At 54.9% G+C, this 24,504-nt stretch overlaps 1 protein-coding gene and 1 long non-coding RNA gene across 2 annotated transcripts in view; one reads left to right on the top strand and one right to left on the bottom strand.

Moving 5' to 3' along the window:
* LOC114005717 (uncharacterized) overlaps window positions 1–385 on the bottom strand; it is a 7,387-nt gene extending 7,002 nt beyond the window's left edge. Inside the window, exon 1 of the long non-coding RNA XR_003547556.1 lies at window positions 303–385. This is a non-coding gene — a long non-coding RNA (uncharacterized LOC114005717). The remainder of the gene's footprint in view (window positions 1–302) is intronic.
* Window positions 109–24,504, top strand: part of FAM78B (family with sequence similarity 78 member B) — a 131,707-nt gene continuing 107,311 nt past the window's right edge. Inside the window, exon 1 of the mRNA XM_006142259.3 lies at window positions 109–371. Coding sequence (XP_006142321.1) covers window positions 109–371 — 263 coding nt within the window. The remainder of the gene's footprint in view (window positions 372–24,504) is intronic.

Raw genomic sequence — 24,504 nt, 5'->3', positions numbered from 1 at the left:
GCTGCCCCACGCCGCGCCGCGCCGGCGCCGGGCGGCAGGATGGGCTGTATCCAAAGCATCACCTGCAAGGCGCGGATCCGGCGCGAGAACATCGTGGGGGGAGGCAGGATGGGCTGTATCCAAAGCATCACCTGCAAGGCGCGGATCCGGCGCGAGAACATCGTGGTGTACGATGTGTGCGCCACCATCGATCAGTGCCCCACGCGCATCGAGGAGACCTCGCCCATCGTCCTGCGCTACAAGACCCCCTACTTCAAAGCCTCGGCCCGCGTGGTCATGCCCCCCATCCCCCGCCACGAGACCTGGGTGGTGGGCTGGATCCAGGCGTGCAACCAGATGGAGTTCTTCAACACCTACAGCGACCTGGGCATGTAAGCAACTGGCCGCGCGGCGCTGGAGCGGGGTCGGGGTCCCGTCTCTGCTCTGCACCCCGAACCCCTACCCGGTACCTTCTTATCGCTGTCCCCATCCTCTTTCTGAACCTTCCTTCCGCCTCCTCACCCACCGCCCTCCTCCCTACGCTTTTGTTTCAGTGACTGGGCGGGTGTAGGGAGGCTCCTCGCGAAGGCTTTTTCTCGTGGTTTGCTATTGACTCCCCAGAAACGCGAGGTTAACGGTGCGGAGCGCGAAGACCGCGACGAGAAGGGTTCCAGGGAGGAGGTGGGGGTGGCTAACGAATGCCCTGGGGGCCTGGGGGCGCCGTCTATGCTGTCTGGGAATCCCCAGGAAGAGTTTGGGGGAACCGTAGAGAGAGGAGTGGAGTGGAGTGGAGTGCCGGGGGCGAATGGGCTGTGCCACGCGTCCTTTGGAGAAACTCGAGCGGGCTTGGCACAGAAGCGGCCGTTGCCCCCTCCACTGAGTTCGAGCCCTTGTCCTCCAGGCCAGGGAGCCCGAAGGCCTTTCCATCTGGAACCGCAAGCCGGGCAGAGACGCCTCTCTGGCTCTGCACCCTTCGGATGTGTCCTGGGGCGGTAGGGACCTGGAAGGCTCCGGACGCGTCCCGGCCGCGCAGAGCTGAGGCTCGAGCGAGCAGTCTCGGGCTGCACGGTACAGGGATGTTTCTTCTGTCCAGAGAGAGAGAGGTCTCTTATCTGCCTAGGGTCTTTACTTTTCAAAACTTTCTTAATTGCGGCGCTGGACGGGATTCCCTGGCGCCCACCGCGCAATCCTGTCGGCGAGCTGGGAGCTCTCCAACTTCTTTCAGCAGCGCGGGTCGGTGCGCGCAGGGCTTGGTGGCTGCAGCGGAGACCCAGGATCGCCTTGGGTGCTTGGCCGCCAGGGGCCGACAGCCTGCCCTGGAACCGCAGGCTGCGGGCTGTTGCGTCCAGGACTTTTTATTTACTAAATTTTCATAACTCCCCGCCTGTCTCCTTTCAGAACTAGACTCTCAACAGTCGGCAGCTATAATGGCTAAAAGGGTTGAGGCTGCCTTTCACCTGCTGTTACAGAGTAGGTCTAGAACACCCTAATTAGTTTGCAGCCTATAGGGAAACCTTTTCTTTTTTTCTGAAAATTCAACCTCATTTCATTTATTAATCTAAAACTCCAGAGCTTCTCCGGTTCACCTATTTAATATGGATATGGGGTGGGGGAGTTCCATTTTAAAAGGTCAAACCATCTTTTTAGCAGCAGTTTGCAGGCTTTTGATTGCACTCTTCTGAGCATGTAAGTTAACACTAGTCACAGGCGCTAAAAGGAATTTTGACAGGTCGTTTTGTTTCCTTTTTCCTCGCAAAGAGTTTGCACTTTTCTCTTGAAGCCTAACAGCTCAGTGCTGGAGAAAGCTCGTTCCTGGTGGAGAAATTCGAAGCCTAGTTTCCAGCATGCCTCTGCACACTGTCCTCCTCCTTCTGGAAGACAGTTAGATGTGAGGATTGGGGGACACATCATTTTGGGTGAATCATGCCACTTAAAAACAGACACTCCCTCCAAAGTGCATATTTTTCTTAAAACTGTTGGGTTTTATTTGTTTGTTTCTGGAGACTCATTATTTCTGGCTAAGTCAGAGAATGCCTTAGCCAGGACAAGGCCTCCCTGTCATGTCATCCCCCTGGCCCCATGCTGATGGCAGTGGGTACCTATCCGAGAGGACAGTAACCACTCTCCTGGCAGCCTAGAGCCCCTGGTGGCAGAGGCCAGGAGGGCCTGGGTAGAAGCACCCTCACTTTTCTTTTCCTGACACTGAACCATAGGGTTCTCTGTTGCCTCAAAACTCTTAGAAATCAGTAAATCAAAAGCAATATATTGGGACCAGCAGTTAGCTTAATGGCTGTGTCGCTGGACTCCCATATAGTCGACTGCAGTTCGAGTCCTGGGCCTGGTGGCTTAAAACTCACGCTGGGCACATGTGTGTGCCCATGATCCTGAGGGGAGAATGGAGGAGAAGGGATTGCGGTGATTTCTCACTTTCTGTCTCTTTGTCTCTGTCTTTCTGGCAAGTGCACATGCCCTATAGCAACCCCCCCCAAAAGAAAAAGCAATATATATATATATATATAAATAGTTCTTTCCATCAAATGTTTGTATTTCGGGAAAAGTCAGGGTATGCTGCAGGCAGATGTGGTAGCTGAACTTCTTTAAGTCTGTAGGAGGGAGTGTCCACATGGAACTGACTTCCAATTTCTTTTTCGGTTTATTTTTTCCCGTGGGAGAGACAGCCCCCAGTAGGATCCCCCACACCATGATCCGCCCCCAGCTGCAGCCAGCTAGGATCCTAGGCACAGCTGTGATTGGCATGTTCAGGGAGACCCCAGCTAGCAGACCCCAGGCCTTCCCACGGGATTCGCATAGCAAAGCATCACATTACCCCTGGGCCACGCTGACTGACCTGGAACCAACCTTAAGGGGCGTGGGTCAATGACACACACTCCCTCACCCTTTCCCACTGAGTTCCTGTATTTGGCATTTGGGGAGAGGTTTTGATTATAAACTGCCACTTTGGGTATTTTAAGATTTGGGGTTTTCATGTGGTGGATACAGAGGAGCAAAAATAGTCCCCCAGAAACCATAAAGCATATTATTATGGATCCGTAGTCTAGAGTCTACCTGCCTCTTCGTGGTTATGGTAATTGCTACGTGTTCAAGGCCGCCTTGCAGCCCAGACTTGATGGAACCGATTTCCATACAATGTTTACCCCCTGAAAACTTGGCCAATGTAAACTCTTTAGTGAGAAGTCGTATTGCATGGAAGTCGCTGCAGTCTATCGGTTGTTATGTCTGCTCAAGTCAATGCCTGAGAGAGAAAAGAAAAAGAAAAACACCGCAGGCTAGATTTTCACCCTGGGCAATATTCTGGCACACAGAGCCGTGATCCAGTGAAAGGGTTTGGGCTAGGAAGTTGCCTTTTCAATATTTTAAAAAGGACTGTGCCAGAGTAAATCCACAGCTCAAAGTGGCAAGAAAGCTCTCTTGACAGGGTTCAAGGGGAAAATGATTTTGTGGTTTAAATGGGAAGCGGGTTTCTAAAGGAGCATTTGGAATGGTTAAGGCCATGGTGACCGGAGCTTTGATGCAACTTGAACTCAAGTGCTTTTGCCCTTGCTCAAATGATTCTTTAGAAACCAACCTGGTCAATATTTGGGGCACCTGTCTATTTCTCATTTGACCCTGGCAGAGCTTGCTGTGCAGTCTTGACTAGACTGCTGCGGGTCTTCATTCTTCTGGAAGGAAGGGTTCCTAGCTTTTCCCAATCCCATCACTAAACAAATGTTTACCAAGTGCCTCGGTGTATGAGACCAGCAAAGGAAACAAGACAACAAAACACAGGAGGATGCAACAGCCTCTGTGCTCCACGGTGTAGGAGGCGTGGCCACACACAGGGAAAACCACTCCCCTGCAGGGTAGGGGGAGCCTCTGAGAAGATGGGGCAGAGGGGCTTTCTGCAGGTGACAGGACTGGAGCTGGGCTCTGGGGCATAGCCTGCATTTGGCTAGGCGAGGAGGAGGGGCTGATTTCAAAGGGGAAGCAGCAGGTGCAGAGAGGTAGGAAACACAAGTCTGAAGGGGGCATGAATGGGGTGTCCATGAGGGAGCTGCAAGAGGGGTGCTCTAGAGGCAGGCTGAGTCTATTGGGAAGGGCTCAGGATAACAATGTGGAAAAGAGCAGGCGAAGCATACACACGGTGTCAGGAGGGTGGTCAGGCCTCGTTCCCGGGAGCTTCCAGTAGAGATGGAAGACCTTTGTGCTGGGACGGGCTTGAGTGCTGGAGCATAACACCCAAGGGGTTTCCTGAGGTTTGCATCAGGAAGGGTTCCTGGAATGAAATGAAGCTGAGGGCAGGGAGAGCCGCCCTCAGCTATAGGCCCTTCCCACTCTCCCTGAGAGCTCCATCCAGGGCTGGTGGGATGGATGCCTCCCTGCTGCCACTTTAGAGAACTTTCGCCAGGGTGAGACTTCAGGAGGTCACACTCACTGTGCAGGAGACAGCTGCTGCTGGCCTCCCCGCCCTTCCTTCCAAGCCAGGGTGAGGTTACCGAGGACCTGACTCTCTGTCCCACCTCTGTGGCCCATCCACGTCCGACCACACTGGTTTCTGTTCATCTGGAAATGGCCCTGGCTGAGCTTGTCTGTGGTTGCCGCATTGCCAAATCCAGCAAGCAGGTTTGAGAGACACTCACCCTTGCAGTCGCCTTCCCGGCTGACAGCTTCCTCTGTTCTGAATCACTTCCGTTTGGCTCCCATGCTCTTTCCAGCTGTTCGTTTGTGTCTACTAACCTACAGATAAAGTTCCTCATGACGTTGTCCTCAGTCTGTGCTCACTCTGGGCGCTTCTGTCCACCCCCAGGGCAGGAGATGCTCAGGGAGGGCTCCAGTCTAGGTGTGTGTCTGTGCAGTTCCCACTGGGCTGTCAGAGACGCAGCTCAGGCATCAGGCCTGCACACCTGATCTCTGAAGCCTGCACCCCCGCTGTTCTCCTGTCTCAGGAATAGCACCTCTGTCTCCAAGTGGCTCAAGCTGGAACATCTCCATCACCCCACATACCTCCCACGGCCAGTCCATCATCACCCCGTACTGACCCCATCTCCAAGACAGCTGTAATCCAGCCACCCATCCCAGAGCCACTGCCACCATCTTAGAACATGTCACCATCCACTGTCACCAGCTCCTGCAGAGACTTCCAACTCAAGTTGCCACACCTGTTCCCTACCCCCCACCCTACCGCCCCCCCGTCTCTTTCCCACATAACAACCAGTAATGTTTTTAAAATGTTGATATTTTAAAAATGGACCAGCAGATGGCATACTGGCTAAGGCATTAGACTCCCACCTGGCCAACCGTGGTTCAAGTCCTGGGCCTGGAGCTTGAGGCTCATGCCAGGTGCATGTGTGTGTGTGCCCAAGAATCCCAGGAGGAGAATGGAGGAATGGAGGAGGTGGGATTGTGGCGTGGCCGAACCCACTTGGGGGGAGGGAGATGACTTCTCTTTCTCTCTCTCTCTCACTCTTCTCTCTCTCTCTCAAGCTTATGCACCCTATGGTAAAAAAAAAAAAAATGCTGTTACATTTCTGCCTAAACCTTTTTATGACTTGCCATTGTAATTGGGATACAATTCAGAAATCTCTTCCCACTCTCTGAATTTCTGTTCTTAAGCCATGTCAGCCGTCTTGCAGTTATCCCAATTCAGAACTTCTCCCTGAGTGACTCTGTCTAAAATATTCTTCCTTCTTACCCTTTTCTGGCTAATTCCTGACCCTCATTCAAGCCTCAGCCATTACCTCTTCTTCCAAGAGGCAGCCTGATTTCAGTTTCTTTCTTTCTTTCCTTTTTTTTTAAAAGAGAGATTTTTGCTATAGGGTGCATGTGCTCCCCAGAGAGACAGAGACAGAAAGTGAGAAATTACTCTCCAGGGGAGACGGCCACGCCGCAGTTGCTTCTCCATTATCTCCGGATTTGGGGCGCACACACATACACACACACGCACGCGCGCGTGCCTGGTCTGTTTTAAGCTACGGGTCTGTGACTTGAACCACGGTCGACTACGTGGGAGTCCAGCAACGTAACCATTATGCTGTTTGCTGGTCCCCACTGTTTGCTTTAGAGTCCTCTTGTTCTCCTGTCGGAACGCTGGGTTCTTTTACTTGTCGCAGTGGGTAGCAGGGTCGCCGTTGGCATGCCTTCTGACCAGCGTTAGAACATGAGCCCTGTGAAAGTAGACTATCCATTTGGCTGTCTGTGGACACCGCCTGGCCCATAGCAGATGTTCAATAAACATTTGATACAAAATAAATAAATGAGCCATTTTCAAATAATCTGTGTCATCTTCAACAAGTCATCTCTCTTCAAAATTAGCTTTTCGGGGGCAGCCAGTTAGGTGGCAGTTAAGGCACTGGATCCCACATGACTGAGCGTGTGGTTTGAGTCCAGGACCCAGCAGTTTGAAAAACATTGGGTGCGTGTGTGCGCGTGCACATGCATGCCTGAAATTCCAAGGAGAGGGAGTGAGGGATGAGAAGGGATGCGGCATGACTGCCCCCTAGAGCTGCTTTCTTACTTTCTCTTTCTCTCCAGCAAGTACATGTGCCCTTTGGGGATTTTTTTTTTTCTTAATTAGCTTTTCAAATTTTAACTTCACACACTCTAGAACTCTGGACCCTCACAGCCGCTCAGCACGGACATCTGCGGCCACACTCTGCTGTGCTTTGGTGTCATTTTGTCTGCATTTTCCCCTCAGCACAGGGCGTGTCTGTCACAGGCTCTGTGTCCCTGTGGGGGGTTGTCTGTCACAGGCTCTGTGTCCCTGTGGCATTCTAGACACTGGGAGCAGTGTCCAGCAAACACCGAAGCCTCGGTCACATCATCTCCCTGCTGTAGAGTGGCATTCGATGTGTGCCCAGGAGCTGCGATGTGGAAACCATGCCGAGTCACCTGTGTCACTAGCACAAATCCCAGGTCCCATTGAGGAGATGGCGTAAGCCATCTCGCACCTGGTCCAGTCGTCTCTCCTGACCTGAGCTCCACATCTCGTCCCCAGACACAGCTGCTGGCTGTCCTGTGTGGCCCCCAGTGCTCAGAGAGCTGGCTCCTTCAGGCATTGTTCTCAGAGTACCAGACGGGCCTTCTGTCCAGGAGGCCTGATTGTCCAGGCCAGTATCCACCCTCCATTCCCATCGCTTTCCGGTAGCCACAGCTGCTCCTCATGGAAACACCGGATCACCCAGCTAGAGCATCAGAAGGGAAGCAGGACCCGGGGCCAGCAGGTGCCATAGTGGTTAAGGCGCTGGACTCCTACATGGTCAACTGTGGTTCAAGTTCCAGACCTGGTGGCTTGAAACTCACACAGGGCACATGTGTGTATGTTCCCAAAATCCCGAGAGGAGAAGGGATTGTGGTGTAGCTATCCCCATAGGGGGTGATGTCTCAGTTTCCATCTCTCTGTCTCTCTGGGGAGCACATGCACCCTATAGCAAAAATCTCTCAAGGAAAAAAAAAAAAGAAGAAAGGGAACAAGATCCAATTCCCTTACGAAAGTCCCTAGTGCCCTTGAGAGGGAGATGGCCCAACCTTTGCCTCTAATCTCCTCCATCTCTGCAAAAGAGGGGCAGCCGAGGATTAGGGAGTCTTATCGGAGCAGCATTAAGCTCGCTGGAGGTAAAGCGCGAGCACGACTCTGGAGGTGGAGGTGGGAGGCCCGGGGAGGAGGCAGACACCAGGGGAAGAGGTAGGGGAGAAACAAGTATGGCTGTACAGCCTGGGGTGCCAGCTCAGGGCTGGGTTAGGGAGATGGAGCCGGGGAGGGGCCTCGGGCACTGGCCTGCAGGGGGTTGGTGGCCTTCTGGAAGGCCGCGGTGGGGCGAATGCAGTCTGAGAGCCAGTTCTGCCGGGGTGTCCTGTTCCAGGCCACCGATGATGGAAATGCATTATGCAGTGGGGTTCACGATGCCAAGGAACCCCCTTCCCTCTCATTTGTACCGCATCCCAATGTCACCCAGCCCTCCCCACCACCGTGGGGGCTGCGTACTATTGCTGTGCCTCCTCCCGGTGAGGAAACCGTGGCCCAGGGCCATCAGGTGGCTTGTCTAAGGCCATTCGCCTCGTGACTGAGGCGCATCGGAGCCTGTACCGTTTCTGCCCTGGCTTGGCCCGTGATGGGGACAGGGCTCCCTCCTCGCACGTCAGCACTGGAAGCACTGGTTTCTAGGCTGCTTCCTGGACCAGCTCCTTCCCTCCCTGCTTCTGGTGGGGAAACCTGGGGTCACCCAAGTCAGCACGACGTGGCTTCCTCTTCCTTCGGCCACTTCGGTCCATCGGTAGGGAACACAGTCCCAGCTAGGAGGGGGCCATGGATGCTGTTGGGAAAGGGCTATCATTTATAAGTTGACTACCAGGGACTCCTTCAAGACAAGAAAGAAGGGGAGTTTGGAAGTGACTGGACGTTCCATTGGATACTCACAGACATGCAGAGTCTCTGTGGTGCTGGGGGTCCCTGGGAGAGGTCAGCGCAGGCCTGCACCCCCATCAGCACGGATGCTCAGAGTGGGGTGTTCCCCCACAGACCAGAGTGTCAAGGCAGGTGCCCTCCTCTCCGAAGTCCAGGTCGGTGTGGTACAGAAGGGTGCTGCTGCAGTTTGGGTGACGCTTTGTCCCCGAGGGCTCATGTGCTGGAATTCGGTCCCTCACGTGATGGCACTGAGAGATAACGAGGCCGCTAAGAGGAAGGCCTGCTTTGAGTGTGGGCTGCACCATCCATTTGGGGAGTGTGGGAGGGACTCTGTGCAGGGGTTCTGTTTCCTGTTCCCCGTGTGCATACTTGCTCTCTCTATCTCTCTGTCTCTGCATGTGACCTGCCTGCTCTCTTGGCCCTGGTGTGACATAGCACCTAAGGCCAGGCACATGCCGAACCGTGCTCTGGGAGTTGCCAGCCACCGGAATCATAAGCCAACCAAACCAGATCAGCCAGTCCCGGTGTTTCTGTCTATCCGGCAGTAACTAAGACGACTCTGGAGCTGTTACGGCTTTTAGCGCAGAGGAGTTGGGTGCGCGTGTGTGGGAGAGCTGTCCACGCTCAGGGATGCTGCAAGTGTGGGAGGTGCTGCCAGGGGAGGTCAAGCAGAGGAGAGTAAACTGACGCCGTGTCGTGTGCCGGGCACTTTGCTGGGTGCTTTCCACACGTGGCCTCCTTGAATCTCACCCAGGGAGGGCAGCACTCCTCTGCAAGGTTCAGTGAGGCTGGGAACCAGCTCGGGCTCATGGCCAGCTAGCAGCCACGCCAGCAGCCAGGCCCCCACCCGCTGACTGCTCTGCGTCTAATAGACTCCCTTTCTTCCGGGGAAGGCAGCTCTCTGACCTCCCTCTGCAGCAGTAACGGCCGAGCTTTGTTCTCCTCTGATTTGTGTATTTCCTTACTCCTCTGGGGGTTGACTAAGCTGCTGAGATCCCATGGTGGACTCGGAATTCCCTCTGAGAATTGCATTGGTGATGAGCAGGAAGAGTCATTGATGATGTGGCAGGGCAGGAGTGAAGACAGCCGGGCTGAGGAGCTCATCCCCGGGCTCGGAGAGTGCCACCCTCCGCTGCCAGCCCCAGCACTGCCTGTCTCGGCTGCAGGTCTTACCCTGTGCCTACACCCTCAGGAGCTGCCTCGTGGCCAGCGCAGCCCCGATGGGCAGCCCTGGGCCCCAGCAGGCAGTGCCCGTGCTCTCGGGTGCTGAGTTTGGGCTCTCCTCTCCCTCAGACCCTCCGGACAGTTGCTGTTTGTGCGGTGAGGAGGAGGGGAAGGGAACGGGGATTTGCTCTGTGGCAGCGGGGTGTGTGTTCTGCTATCTCCCACTGGACAGACCTCTGGATCCGAGGAGTCTTGGGCTATGATTCCTTTTTCCAAGGCCCCTCAGGACATCAGGCTTGCATGGGGACTCTGCTCCCTGCTCCAGCTCTGAGACACGGGCCAGTGGATGAGAGCTGCTGGACCTTAGCACAGAGACCCAGCCGGAAAACCCGGGCCAGCCCCAGCCAAGACCTCTGGCAGGTCACTGACCAGTTCAGTGTTTGGTCCGCCTGTACACGAACAGACATGAGGCCCGGCCGTCCCCCTCGCAGGGCTAGGCACCCGTGAATGCAGACAGTGGACGGCTGTCCTCTGTAGAGGGCTGTGCGTCTGTCGTTTTGTTGTCACAGAGCGTGTGTGTTGTGGCTGCTGGAGGGTACTTCTGGATCAGGCTCAAGGAGCAGGGAGATGGTGGTAGTGCCCTGTGGGCAGAAAAGCATTTGGACTCTGGGGAGAGGTCCTGGTGCGTCAACCATCACTCTTCCATGCCCCGCTCACAGCTGGCGCAGAGGAGAAAGCCTTGCTTCTAGCTCTGGACCCAGGGCTGTTTTCTGCTTGCACTCCAAAGGATAATGAAAGAGCCCCCCCGCCACCCTCACCCCACCCAGAAGTCTCCCTCCAGCCCTGCTCCGAGCTCTGGGTCTGGACAGCGTCCAGGCTGCTCCTCCTCCCTGGGCATGACGCCTGCAGCATAGCCACGTCCTCATGGGCTCGGCCGGCCTCTCTCTAAGCCCTCCCTTGGCGACAGCATCAGCCAGGCTTGGGTAAGGAGCTGCCGACTGCCCCAGCCAGGATTCGAACAGAGTCCTCAAGCACGCTCAGGAAGGTGTGGAGCTTCCAGCCTGGGTGCACAGATGAGACCGACCCCTGCGGTTGTTTGTGTCCAAGCACCTTGTAATGCACGTCACCCTTTCCAGGTCCCTGTTGTGATTGTGAGGGGCCTGTTGTCATTAGCCCAGCAGTAATCACGGAACAGTCAGGGGCCACGGTCTTACTCATTTTATTTATTTATTTTTGTTTTTGTTTTATTTCATTTTAACTTTTTTGGAGAGATTTTTGCTATAGGGCATGTGTGCTCACCAGAGAGGCAGAGAGAGATGAAGAGAAAGTGAGAAATCACTCCCCTGAGGGGATGGCTGTGCTGCAATCCCATCTCCTGTTTTCCTCCTGGGATTTTGGGCATGTACACACATCCAGTGGTGTGAGTGTCAAGCCAGGACTTGAACCACATTCGGCCATGTGGGAGCCCAGCACCTTAACCGCTGTGTCACCTGCTGGCCCCATGCCCATTTTAGACAAGCTGAGGCCCAAGGAGATGAGTGTGCTCCAGGTGACCCTCACAGCCCTGGTACAGTCAGGCTGGTGTCCAGGCCTCCTGCTTCCTGCCCACCGAGTGCGTGGTCAGCCAGCCAGTGGCAGGAGTCGGGCAGAAGGGCACTCCTCGGAGCCGTGTGTGGGGCGCTTCTGGGTCGGCCCACACGTGGGCATATTTCAGGGCATCATTTATGACCTCTGAAGACAAGACAGGGAAGACAGGAACATGCAAATGTGTTTCCCAAATGCAAAGAGAAAATTTCAGGCTGTCAGATGGAAACTAAATAAATAAGGCCATGTGCCATCTGATGGGGCTTCAGCGGATTACCGTGACAGGCCGGCCTGGGAAAGCTAGCTGCCTCCCTTTCCCGGGGCCCGTGTCAGACGAGCCACTGGGAGGCTGCCAGGACCTGGCTGACGGGAGATGGACAGTCGGCATTCTTGGCCAGCAGCTTTGGGGAGGGGCAGGCCGGCCACGCGGGCCGGGGCTTCCGGGGCATGAGTGGCAGGGATGGGTTTCTGCCAGGCTGAGAGCTCCAGAAACAGGCAAATTAGATGTGGCTCCAAGGCCAAGGTATGTGGGCAAGGAGAGACCGGGGAGGACTCAGACATGTCCCCATGTGAGAGCAGGGTCTCCCCTCCTCAGGCCCCTTCCTCCTGAGAGCCACACCATGGAGCTGCCATTCGAGCCCTGCCCACCCGAGCGGGGAAGTCAGCATAAGAATGGATTCTTCTTCATTGTTTTAGGTTTTATTTTCTGCCACAGGACACATGCACCTGCTGGAGAAAGACAGAGAGAGAGACAGTGAGAGATCACTCCCAAGGGAGAGGGCCACTCCACAGTCCTGTCTCCAGTTTCTTCTTAGATATCGGGCACTAACACACATGCACCTGCTGTGATTTTCAAGCTACTGGGTCCAGGATCCAAACTGTGGTCAACCATGTAGGAATCTGGTGCCTTAACCAGTATGCATCCTGCTGGCCCCCCCAAAAACAGATTCCTTTTTTTGATTTTTGTTTTTAGGAAGGTTTTTTCCTTTTTTCTTTTTCTTTTTTTTTTTCTTTTTTTTTGCTATAGGGTATGTGTGCTCCCCAGAGAGACAGAAAGTAAGAAATCACTCCCCAGGATGATGGCCACACCATAATCCCTTCTCCTCAGTTCTCTCAGGATTTGGGGCATGCACATGCCCAGTGTGAGTTTTAAGCCACTGGGGCCGGGACTCGAACTGTGGTCAACTACATGGAAGTCCAGCAATGTAACCATTACACCATCTGCTGGTTCCAGAACAGATTCTTTTTAAGGACTCCACCACTTAAGAATCCATTTCTACCTTGTAAGAATCATTCTCTACATTCTTTAGGGAAGAGGGAAGATTCGTGCCCCCAAAATCAAATCCCAAACTCCCGTTGAAGACACTTCCTGGGGAGCCACCTGTGTTTTTGCTGGGACTCCTGCGTGCTCGGGGCGTCTGTTCCTCAGGAAACATAAGCAGCACACCCCCCTCAGTGGCCGTAAGGACAGCAGCTGTTTAACCCTTCCTAGGGCCACATGCTTTATGTGCACCGTCTGCCATGTGAGGGGCCGGGCCCTCCCCTCTCATCAGCTCGGCGGTGGTGAGACGGGGCCCGCAGAGGCCAGGCGGCATGGCCCGCCCTCCGGAGGCCAGTGGCAGAGGTGGAGTTGGAAACCAGGCGGGCTAACCCAGCCTGTGCCAGTACTGGCTCCCAGGGGTCGGACGCCAGTGAGGGGTGCATGGCGGCATCCAGGACATTGCCCGAGTGCTCACTTTGTCCTTGCTGCGGAGACTGGGAAACAGTTTACATTAAATCGGAAGCGGCTAGCCTCCTCCCCGCCCAGCCGCCTGGCTCTCACAGCCGGTCAGGACAGGCCACCCATGAGCCCAGGGTCTGAGGACCGCGGCCCCCACGTCAGCAGTCTGTCCCCACTCCTCTTCTACATTCGTTTGTTTCTTCCTTGAGAGAGAAAGATCACCTCCAATAGCTCTTGGTGCCTCAATGTACCCCCGGCCTCAGGGCCTGGGTCACAGACACATGTGTGCCCAGCGACCAAGGGAGACCTTGGGACATGATCCCTGGACCCTGCCATGTGGCTCAGCGTCACAGTGTCCTACTGCCACTGCTGCTTCGTCAGCACTCTGTGCCCTTCCACCACCTCCAGGTGACGGCCACCAGCTACCAGTCACCCTCCAGGTGAGAGTAGAAAAATAACCTGAAGACGCAAGATGTCCTTGACGCCCGAGGTCTTGGGGAGTGCAAGAAGCCATGCAGCCCAGAGCCACACGAGGGGTGTGCGCTGAGGCCCAGAGGGGTCCACCACCACTCTGCCTTCCCCCGGCTAACTCCACGGGTCGACACACCCCGGAACCCTGGCCAATAAAGCAGATACCAGTGGTCACTACTTGCTTTTTTCCCCACTGCCAGCCCCCCGGTTTGCCGAGCATCCAGGTCCCTGCCCAGTAGAGGAGGCTGCACAGGGTGAAGGAGGAACCCGTCCCTCAGAGTGCAGAGGAGAACTCAGAGTAGCCCAGGAAACGTCTGCACAGCTGTCGGGGGCCGCAACCAGCCCGTCGCTGGTGTCTGTACACGGTGGTTACAAGCAGGAAAGGACAGTACCCCCAGAGACACCCACCGCAGATGGCAAGAAATAGGGCTCTGCACCCCGAGGGAGGGAGGGCGGGCGGGAATCAGGATTCCACTGATGCCCATTCATCCGGAGTCCCTTTTCTCCACCTCTCTGTACACGCCACCCCAGCCAGCCCTGTGCCATGGCGTCACAGCGTCCTGGCCCCGTGCCCACAGTCAGGCAAGGTACCCTGTGGCCCCTGGCAGCTCCCGAGGAAACACGGTCCACGTGGTGTCAGAGATGACAGATTGTGAGGGGCCAGGCCCTCCCCTGACAGCAGCGCTCAGCTGGGAGGCCCCCGCGGAGCAGAACAGACGGGGAGTCTGAGAGGGATGCCCTGGCAGCCTGGAGACCTGCTCCCTCGTGGCTTCCAGGCGGGGTTCACTCCTCCTTAACTTCACTTGTCTTCCTTTACGTCGATTTATGTACTTCTTACACGAGAAATCAGGCCGTAGAAGGAGAAGGGACAGGGAGAGAAGCACCCCAGCGAGGCCTGCCTGCCAGTCTACCCCAGTCAGCTGGCTCGGGTCATGACCTGCGTGTTCCTAGCATGAGCAGGCAGGCCCAGGACATGAACCCAGGACCTCCTCGTGGGGGTCTAGTTGTATTAGTACGGCTCCTCCATCCAGACTGTGCTTCGCCTGCCTTGGGATGCAGGCGGGTGCAGAGGAAGGGCTGCTGAGGGGAAGCAGCCTGTTGCCAGAGCGTTAGACCCTTCCCAGCTGCTTCTCATGAGCAGGAAATCCAGGGTGCCCCTGACCCTCCCTCTCAACATGTACACTGGGCCCCAGCTCTTGCCACCCCCTTGGAGGCCTTCCTGGAGGAGGAGGCATCCTCAGGTCCTTCACCTAGTTGGAGTCCACTGTTGTCCTGCCTGCCTGCTCGAGTCCTGTGACTGCCAGGGCTCTGGCCTGCCTTACACTTGCCTATTTGCGGCCAGGTTCCTGCCTGCCCTTGTCGGTATCTGTCGCTTGTCCCACCTCTGTGTCCACCCCGTGTCTGCCAACTGCTGCTTTTCGCAGGTTCTGATTGGCTCCCTGACTTGAGCTCCGCCTCCTCCCGAGGTTGGAGAGAGACTCAGAGGGAGCCACAGTTGCAGAGCAGTGCTGGGTGCCCAGGAGCTCCTCCGTCCTCCACGCCCAGCTCGGCTTCTGCTTCATCCCGTGAATGGGTTTCCAAAGGCCACGGGGCTCTTCTCAGAGCATTGCCTGCGCCCTAAAGGCACAGCTCATCCAGCGTTCTCCTGCCTGGCGAGGAAGCAGACAGTTACGACCAGAGAATCGGGGCTTTCCCAGCGCAGGCGTGGTGGGGCCTGGGGACGCAGGGCAGGGAAGAGGGGGTTGAGCAGGCACGGCTGGGGCGCCAGCTCAGCAAGCCCACAGCACAGAGGGGCACGAGAGTCGCTGAAGGGTGCCTGTGCCCTGGCAGCCACCTGACGGGCCCAGGTGTCGGGCAGACCAGAAGGTGTGGCAGAGAGGAAGGTGGAGGTACAGGCTAGGCAGGGCGAGGCAGGCCACGGTGAGCCTAGGTCCTGCCCAACAGCCAGACGGACTCCTGACCTTTGTGCTGGCTGTCAGTGGGGAGCCGGGCCCGGGCTGCTGCTCTCGTCCCTGTCCCAGGAACCTGAGCCTTCCCAGATGGCTGTCTGCAGACGGGTGGCTGAGCTGAGTGGCTGCAGCTGAGAGGTTCCTGAGAGGGACGGGAGGGTGAGAGCCAGGACACCACAGTCGCCCTTCTGCAGCCAGGGTCATTGTCTTCCTGGACTGGCCAGGGGTTCTCAACGCTGTGAGAGACAGAATCTGAATCTCACAGAGGCCAGGCCATCCAGATACCTGAGGGGTGACTTAATGACAGGGAAAAAACTTTCAAGGGTGGGACTTTTCCTTAACTAGACTGCGCGTCAGACCTGGAGGGAGGCCAGCTGACGGAGGTCATGGTGCAGGGTCAGAGGTCACCCCTTTAGGGGCCAGATCGTGGCCCAGTGCTAACACAGCTGGACCCCATGGCAAGTCCCTGGTGCGTGCCCCAGGCCCCCCTGAGTACAGCAGCGCACTTGACCGTGGTCCTGGCTAGCTGACGCTCGGGGTGGATCACAGCACAGGGACCTTGCCGTGGGTGCCTGTCTGTCCATCTCTCATGGAAGAAAGAAAGGAACTTTAAAAATTGGAGAGACCAGGGACCAGCAGATAGTGTCACAGTTACGTCGCTGGACTCCCACATGGCCGACCACGGTTCGAGTCCCGGACCCAGTGGCTTCAAACTCACGCCAGGCATATGTGTGTGCATGCCCAAGATCCCAGGAGGAAAATGGAGAAGGGATTGAAGCATGGCCATGCCCCCTGGAGGATGATTTCTCGCTTTCTGTCTCTCTGTCTTTCTCTGTCTTTCCGGTGAGTGCACATGCCCTGTAGCAAAAATCTCTCTTAAAAAAAAAAAAAAAGAAAGAAAGAAAGAAATTAGAGGGACCAGCAGGTGGCATAGTGGTCACATCACTGGACTCCCACATAGCTGACCACAGTTTGAGTCCCATACCCAGTGGCTTGAAAATAATGCCAGGTCTGTGCGTGTGTGCACGTGTGCCCAAGATCCCAAGAGGAGAAGGGACTGTGACATGGCTGTTCCCTGGGGGGTGATTTCTCACTTTCCCTCTAACCGCCTCTGTCTCTCGCTCGCTCGCTCACTCTCTTTTCCTCTCTCTGGGGAGTACACGTGCCCTATGGCAAAAACCCTCTCAAAAAAAAAAAAAAAAGAAAGAAAGAAAAGAGAAAAAGAAAAGAAAAGCCCGTTTCTCCTGCAGGTGGTAGCAGACCTGCAGAGTTGGCGGGAAGAGAGTAGCGATGGTTTGTGGTGACCCTCTCTGCTGACCTTGAACTGTAGGACTGTACACGGCTACTTTTCATCAAGCGTCCGCGTCTCTTTAGCCAAGGAGTTGAATCGTCGAGCGGGTCCGAGTCCAAGCACTTAGAGCCGGCACACTTGGCAAGAGCCCGCGCTGGGACTGAGCACCCAGAGCGCGAGGTGGCGTCTTTCCCACTTCTGTCAGGCCCTGGCGTCCGCAGTGTGTCTCCTTCAGGCTCCAGACTGAGAAGGCCCGGGCTGGGTACCCTCCCAGGTGAACAAGCTTCTGCTGAGCAGGGGTGTTTCCGGATGAGAACATGGGGTAGTTAGGTCTTCATCTGGCAGTGAAGTCCCCACTGGGACTCTGAGAGGATCTCTGTGCTCGAGGCCAGCCGATGGCATAGCAGTTACATCACTGGACTCCCACTTAGCCGACCAAGGCTCAAGTCTTGGACTCAGTGGCTTGAAACTCATGCTGAGCACGTGTGTGTGTGTGTGTGTGTGTGTGTGTGTGTGTGAGTGTCAAGATCCAGCCCAGGAGGAAAATGGAGGAAAAGGGGTTGTGACATGGCCATTCATTCCCCCTGGGGCGTGATTTCTCACTTTCCCTTTCACTGTTTCTCTGTCTCTCTGTCTCTCTGTCTCTCTCTCTCTCTCTGGCAAACACATGTACCCTAAGGCAAAAACCTCTACGAAGAAAAAAGAATCTCTGTGCTCACTGAAATGTCTGACCATCAGAATGAGGGTCTAGAATTACACTCTAGTATTCTTGACTTTCCACAGGAGGGAAAAGCTTGGCGAAATATCTCCATGCCATCCCTAAAGCCCAAAAGTGATGGAAAAACATTCTATCAGAAATGCCCCCTATTGGGACCAGCAGATGGCGTAATGTCTATGTCACTGGACTCCCATGTAGTCGACTGTGGTTCGCGTCCCAGACCCGGAAGCTTAAACTCATAACGGGTGCATGCCCAAGATCCCAAGAGGAGAATGGAGGAGAAGGGATTACGGCATGGCCATCCCCCCCACCCCCCCGGGGGATGATTTCTTGCTTTCTGTCTCTCTGTCACTCCCTTTCTGGCAAACACATGTGCCCTGTAGAAAAAAGCTCTCCAAAAACAAAAAAGAAATGCCCCTGTCAAACAGAAGCAGTCGCTAGAGAGAAAGCAGTGGTGGGGCTGGCAGGAGTCCTCAGTGGAGACAGCGTCAGGAGCGCGGACCAGCTTCAGGAGGCACGGAGCTCGGAGCTGTTACGACCCCATGCAGCTCCCAGTCTCCCTGCTCACCCCATCTCTGGTGCCATCCTCTGTGACTCGGCACAGAATTGAGGTGGGTCCTCTGGGCCTGCTGCTCCTTGGCAGAAATCTGCACTCGTTCGAGGTCAGAACCCACTTGTGGGTCATGCCATCTGTTTCAGTGCATTCCGTTGCTGGTAACGGGAAATACCTGAGTCCGGGCAGTGTAAGAGAACAGAGGTTTATTCAGCTCGCAGTTGGGAGGTCCAAGGTCCAGAGGCCGCATCCAGTGGGTGTCCTTGTGGTAGCCCTGAGACCCTGCAGGGTGTCACGTTGCAAGGACACGGAAGCGTGTCTCTGTCCATCTGGATGCCCCATCCTGGTCTCTTACCCTCTCCCTATACACACCAGGCGTTAATCATGGGGGCCCTGCCCTGACAACCCGGATCCCAGCCTCATCCCAGAGACCTCACCTTTTGACACCGTGAAGGGATGAAGATCCCCTTTATGCCTTCATAGCCACGTCTCGACACATGCCTTTGGGGGACAAACTGAAGCCTCATCCGACTTGTAACCGCATCTGACTCGCTTCCACATATGCTGTAAGAGAATGTGTTTCTGACGCTCCGCGATCAGGCGTTTGAATCACGCGTGCGTGTGTTCCCGTGCTGGATACTTTTCATCTCGGCTTTCGAGGCCATCTGTGGACGCTCTCTGTGCGGGTGTATTCATGGTTCCCGCTGCAGCTCCTTCCATTTCTGCTCTGTGCACGAACAGCAGGGCTTGCTCACCTCTTGAGTTTTTGGTCTCCTCTTCAGTTTTGACCCCTGGGAATTTGTTTCGCAAAACTCAACCACGCATTCAGGAAGAAACTGGTAGTGGAGGGTTTTCCAAGATATTTAGCCTACGACGGTTTGCTTACTAGATGCTTCTGTCCCCCAATTAGAGACAAAGCAAGCTTTGAGTGGCTGCTGCTTCTGGTCTGAATGAATGTCTTTTCAAGGCAGGCTGCCCGTCTAGGCAGGCTCTTTGATAAAAACAACAGAGGCTTCTTAGCACTTTGCTGTTAGGGGTGGAGAGGGAGCCAAGGCAGCATGTGGGTTTAGGGCCACGGCCAAGGACAGAGGCGTCCAGCATGCTGTCCCCTGTGCACTAGGCACAACCAGGTGGGGCCTCCTGCTGCCCCAGCTGCCCCGTGTCTCCGAGGAGTTGTCAGGGAGTCTGCTGAATGGCTGTGGCACGTGTCACCTGCCTGCATAGACTCCAGAACACACTCTGCTAGGAGGAAGCTGTGTTCCAGAGCTGAGATGCCTCTGGGCCCCCCGAGGCACAGCCGTCCTCGGTGTTGGAAGGGCTGCTCCAGGTCCTGCACCTGTTTCCTGGCCTTACCCCAGGCTCGTTTGCACTGGCATTTGGCTCTGGCAGGCAGTAAGCTTGTCTACTTCCTTCTCTTCCAGATGGCTTTGAGCAGGACAGCAGGGGGGGCGGGGTGGACAGGGACGCTGGAGGCAGGCGTCTGCCCTTTGAAAGGTGCAGCAGAGGGCCTCCGAAAAGGCACACACGCCTGGTATCGCCCTGGCACTCCGCAGGCTGGTCCTCTGCAGAGCTGGGGCGAGGCGCAGGGATTCTGGTGGTTGAGCTGTTCTGGGATGAGGAGCTGGTACAGTGACTGCGGCCATCGAACGCTGGAGCTGGTGGAGACGGCCAGGCTGGAACTGCAGTGTCTACGGCACGTGTTCACGTGTGTTATTCTGTTGAGCCACACACTCATCTTGGAGATGGAATGGGTCTCCACGTGACAAGTGAGAACGCCTCGGCTCAGTATGCCGAACTGATCTGGCAATTTGCACAGGACACGCAGAGGGATTCCAGGCTGGCCACGCCCCTTTTAGGTTGCTGATAACGGAAAGAAAAGGAGATAGACATTCAGAAGACCTTGCAATCCCGGTCCAGTTCCTCTGTTTTGAGGAATCGGTGACAAAACAGGTGTACAAAGAGGTGAAGGGAATCAGCCAAGGTTACACAGAAAGCGAGGAACTCTCAAAGCATAGAGTTTATTATTAAACATTTCTGATATTTTACATTTCAATTTAAATGAATTTCAGGGCCAGCAGGTGGCGTAGTGGTTGAGGTGCTAAACTCCCATATGGCCAACCACGGTTCAAGTCCTGGACCTGATGGCTTGCTTTTTTACTCTCTCTTTCTCTCTGTATTTTCTCTGGTCGAAATTGAAGAATAATGATAATAAATAAAATTAAAAATAAATAAATCTTTAAAAATAAGTAAACAGGGACCAGCAGTTAGCGTAATGGCTACCTCGCTGGACTCCCACGTAGTCGACCACGGTGTGCGTCCTGGACCCAGTGGCTTGAACTCATGCCGGGCGCATGTGTGTGCATGCCCAAGATCCCGAGAGGAGAATGGAGGAGAAGGGCTTGTGGGGGGTGCCTTATTTCTCTCTCTCTCCAGTGAGCACATGTGCCCTATAGCAAAAACCTCTCCAAAAAAAGAAAAAAAAAACAGTAAACAGATGAATTTCATTTTATAAAATTTGCTATAGGGCACATGTGCTCACTGGAGAGAGAGAGAAATAAGGCACCCCCCACAATCCCTTCTCCTCCATTCTCCTCTCAAGATTTTACATGCGCAAACACACCCAGCCGACTTTACAAGCTGCCGGCTATCAGGACTCAAACCGCACAGTCGGCCATGTGGGATCAGCTGCCTTAACCTCCATGCCACTGACTGGGCCAAATTTAACTTTAAAAAATGTGTTTATATCTTCCGTGAAGAGAGAGAACTAGAGTGACGAGCTCCCCGCACCGGGTCCTGACACCACAGTGCACCCCGCCTGAGCCGTCCAGGACTCTGCACGCACAGTGAGCCTCAGGATGTGAGCCCGGCCCTTCCCACGGGGCTCCAGCAGCGGAGCACAGAGCCCACTGCACTCCCACTGCCGGCCTCTGTGGCTTTAACTGTGTGCATGCTTCTTCTCTGAGAAACCTGCTCCGTGGTGGGCCCACACTGTAGGAATAATCCAGGCAAGCCACCGCTTTGGGAGGCAGGAATCCGAGCCACCCTTGTCTTGGGGCCCCCAAGCTCGGTGAGGCAGAGCGGGTTGTCTTCTTCCTCGTTTCTGTGGCGTTCCCTCAGAAATCACACCTGCACCTACCCGACCGCCATATCAGACCTTCCCAAAACTGAGTCCTCACCTGCTAGGCACAAGGTGGACTGAGATGCTAGGTGTCTATGCAGATTACCACGTCGTCGGAAAAGTCGTGATGCATTTTTGCATAGAAAATATAGAAAAATACATCATTACTTTTCCTAAGACCCAATATGTCCCTTTTAAAAACTCATTTAGATCGGGCCAGCCAGTGGCGTGGTGGTTAAGGCAGCTGGATCCCCCCTGGCTAACTTTGCAGTTTGAGTCCTAGACTCGTGGCTGGAAAAACAAGCTTGGCGTTTGTCCTAAGAGGAGAATGGAAGAGAAGGGATTACAGCGTGACCTGTCTCTCTCCAGCAAGCGCACATGCCCTAACGCAAAAAAAAAAAAAAAAAAAAAAAAAGGAAAAAAAAAAAAAAAAAAAAAAAAAGGGAAAAGAAAAACCTCGTTTAAATCCATGTCATGTCTGTTTTTGACAGAAAGAAGCAGAGTCTCCTGAGAGACGGTAACTTGCCCGTATTCATGGTGCTAGAACCAGGCCATAGCAGCAGGTTCAGAGAGTTCCGGATCCGTGCTTCTGCACCCTCACGCATGCAGATGCTTCACCCAAAGGAGAAAAGAGAACCTCAGGTTCTAAGCAGCGCTCGAGAAGGCTGGAAACAGCAAATAATTAGAGCACCTCAAAGCAAAACTATTGCAAACACTCTTAGCAAAGCGCTCTTCAGGACGTAGTATCAGAGAGTGGGGTTCTTTGAGTTACCAGCACTCTGGCCCCCCGGGTCTCACTGTGCATTCATCAGATGTTGCTACGTGGGTAGATCACAGAGTCAGAGGCTCCTTGTTGGTCAAGTTGAAGCGTCAGAGGAGCCCACGAGTGCACCACTGTGGAAAGGAGCGCGAGGCTTAGAAGCTGTCATCACCAGTAATCCATTGCCCTTAACTGCTCTTTGACTGAGGTAACATATAAAAAGCATAGACTCTGGAGCCTTAGTACATAAGTTCAAGTCCTGTCTCGACCACTTACTAGCCATGGGACTTCAGGCAGATTAACTAACTTCTCTGTACCTCTGCTTGCCTGTCTGTTTGGGGGGAAAAAAGGTAATAATTGTACTTAACTCCATAAAATTGTCAGGAACGAGTTGCCCCCATACTGCAGTGGCTATGGTCCGTGCCTAGGGACCCGGACCCCCATGGCCAACCGCGATTGGAATCCTGGCCTCGAGGGCTTGAAAAGCACACTGAGCACACGTGTATGACCCAAATCTTGATGGAAGACACGGAGGAAAAAGGATTACAACATGGCCACGCCTCTCTGGGAAGAACGCTCTCTCCTCTCTCGAGCACACATGTTTCTGGCAATAGAAACAAAACAAAGTCGGGGCTGGTAGGCATCGTGGTTAAGGCCCTGAACTCCCACGTGGTCAACCGCAATTCGTGTCCTGTACCCGGCAGCTTAAAATTCACGGCAAGCACATGTGCGTGTGTGCCCAAAACCCCGAGAGGAGAATGGAGGAGAAGGGATTACGTCACAGCCATCCCCCCCGGGGGATGATTTCTTGCTTTCTGTGTCTCTGTCTCTGTCTCTCTGGCAAGCACATCCCATAGCAAAAAAAATCTCACAACAAAACAAAACAAAATAAATCTGTAAGGACAGTTAAATCAGTTAAGGTTTGCCAAGTGTCTAGAACGCTGCCTGGTACATTGCTAGTGCTGTGTTTTGGTCATGCTTTTTATTTTTAGAAAATAGGTGAACAAATAACAGAATGGACAGGTATTTATTGGTTATCTGGTGTATGCCAGGAACTCTGCTTAGAGACGCGTTCATACCGTGAAGAAAAACTTGCCGTGGTTGTGCACAAGCCCCTGCAGCTGCAGAGCTGGCCAGCGGGTGCTTCTCAGTACCGAGGTGCCGGGCTTCGTGCCAGCTCTGCAGTGGCCTCTGGTCTGGGGAACCGGACAGGTGCACGAAGACCACCGGGTGAGCCGTGCACGCCTTTCACGCAGCCGCATCCAGGCAGTCGTGCCGTCCTGACACGTCCGTCCTGTGGACTCTGTTCTCAGAGAGGCCTGGCCTGAGAGGCTGCGGCTGGGAGGGCCACGCTGTGCCACCGCTCCCAGCTCTCTTCTAAAGCATCCTCATTCCAGGCTTTTAGCTCTGGGAAGAAGGGTTGGCCCTGACCCTCAGCAGCCCCGAGGGCTTTTCTGAACCACACAGAGCCGGCCTTTGGTCCTGAGTCCGTTCCCCTTCCCTGTGTCCCTGTGCTGCTCAGGGACACCTGGCTCGTTCTTTCCTGACCACCTCTCTCAAGGCAGGCTTCTTTCCAATCACCTCCAACGAGATCTGGTCTGAACTCCCGCCAGGCGAGGACCAGACCCAGAACTCAGAGCCTGGGGTTGGGTTATGAGCCCAGAACTCCTAGAACTCTGATGGCCTTGCCTGTGTGCTTGGTGGCACGGCGTCAGACCTGTACAGAGACGTGAGGGTGTTACCGCAAAGTGGTCAGTGGAACCTGAGCCCTGAACAGGAAGGCGGAGGAGGACCCAGCGCTCCCAGGAGAGGGCACTCAGGTAACTCCTGCGGCCAGAACGAAATGCCTGCGCTGCTCAGGATGCGGCTTCTGCTCTGCGAGAGATTGACCTAGATGTTCCCTCAGACCCTTATCCATGACTTGGCCCCTTCCTTACCCTCCCAGCCTCCTGAGTTCTGAATCTGAGCTTTGGCCTTAGGAGCCACCCCGACCCGCTGTGTCCTCGAAGCCTCTCTGCTCCAAGCCATCTGGGTCCCTTCCAGACCCCCAGCTGTTGTCATGCCTCCCCTTGGCATGGCGTAGGAGAGCACCGACCCTGCAGTGCTTACAGCTTGGTCGCAGATTACAGAAATCCACCACCATGTCTGTCCACCCTGGTCCCAGAGGACTCCGCCATCCCGACTAGCTGGTCAGCAGCCTTGTCCCCTCAGTGCAGCTTTGTGTCGGGCGCTGGCCAGGCTCTGGGCCAGGAACCTCAGTCAGTTTCACTCAGCAGCAGGAGGAAGTCACCAGGCGGCTTCCTAAATCAACACAATGCTTGTGGTCTCAGACGCCATCACACCCAGAATGAGGGGGAGAGGAATCAGCCTTGGGGGTGAGCCTTTCTAACAAAACAGCAGGCGCTCTGAACCAAAGGCCTGGGGCAGCCCCCTGAACGTCCTGGGGAAGATCCCGGACCTTCCAGTCCTGGCCTAGTGTAACCTGCGCTCACCAGCACTCCCCTCCCTGCACACTTGCTCTTGCTCCTCCGGGTCACGGAGAGGAAGGCAGAGAGGATAAGTCTCTCTCTAGCAAGGCAGAAGCTGATGAGAAGGATGTGACTGTCCACAGCCAGAAGGAGCAGATAAAGACTAACAGGGTAGCCTCTGGGGGCCGGCAGGTGGTGTGATGGTTGGGGTGCTGGACTCCCACATTGCTGACTACGGTTTGAGTCCTGGACCTGGTAGCTTGCTTTCTCACTTTCCCTCTGTCTCTCTGTGAGCATATGTGCCCGGTAGCAAATTTAAAAATACTACTAC

Source organism: Tupaia chinensis, unplaced genomic scaffold (assembly GCF_000334495.1).
Source record: "Tupaia chinensis unplaced genomic scaffold, TupChi_1.0 Scaffold000070_1, whole genome shotgun sequence".
In the NCBI taxonomy this organism is placed as follows: domain Eukaryota; kingdom Metazoa; phylum Chordata; class Mammalia; order Scandentia; family Tupaiidae; genus Tupaia; species Tupaia belangeri.
The sequence above is the reverse complement of the archived record's forward strand: the minus strand, read 5'-3'. Positions and strand labels throughout refer to the sequence as shown.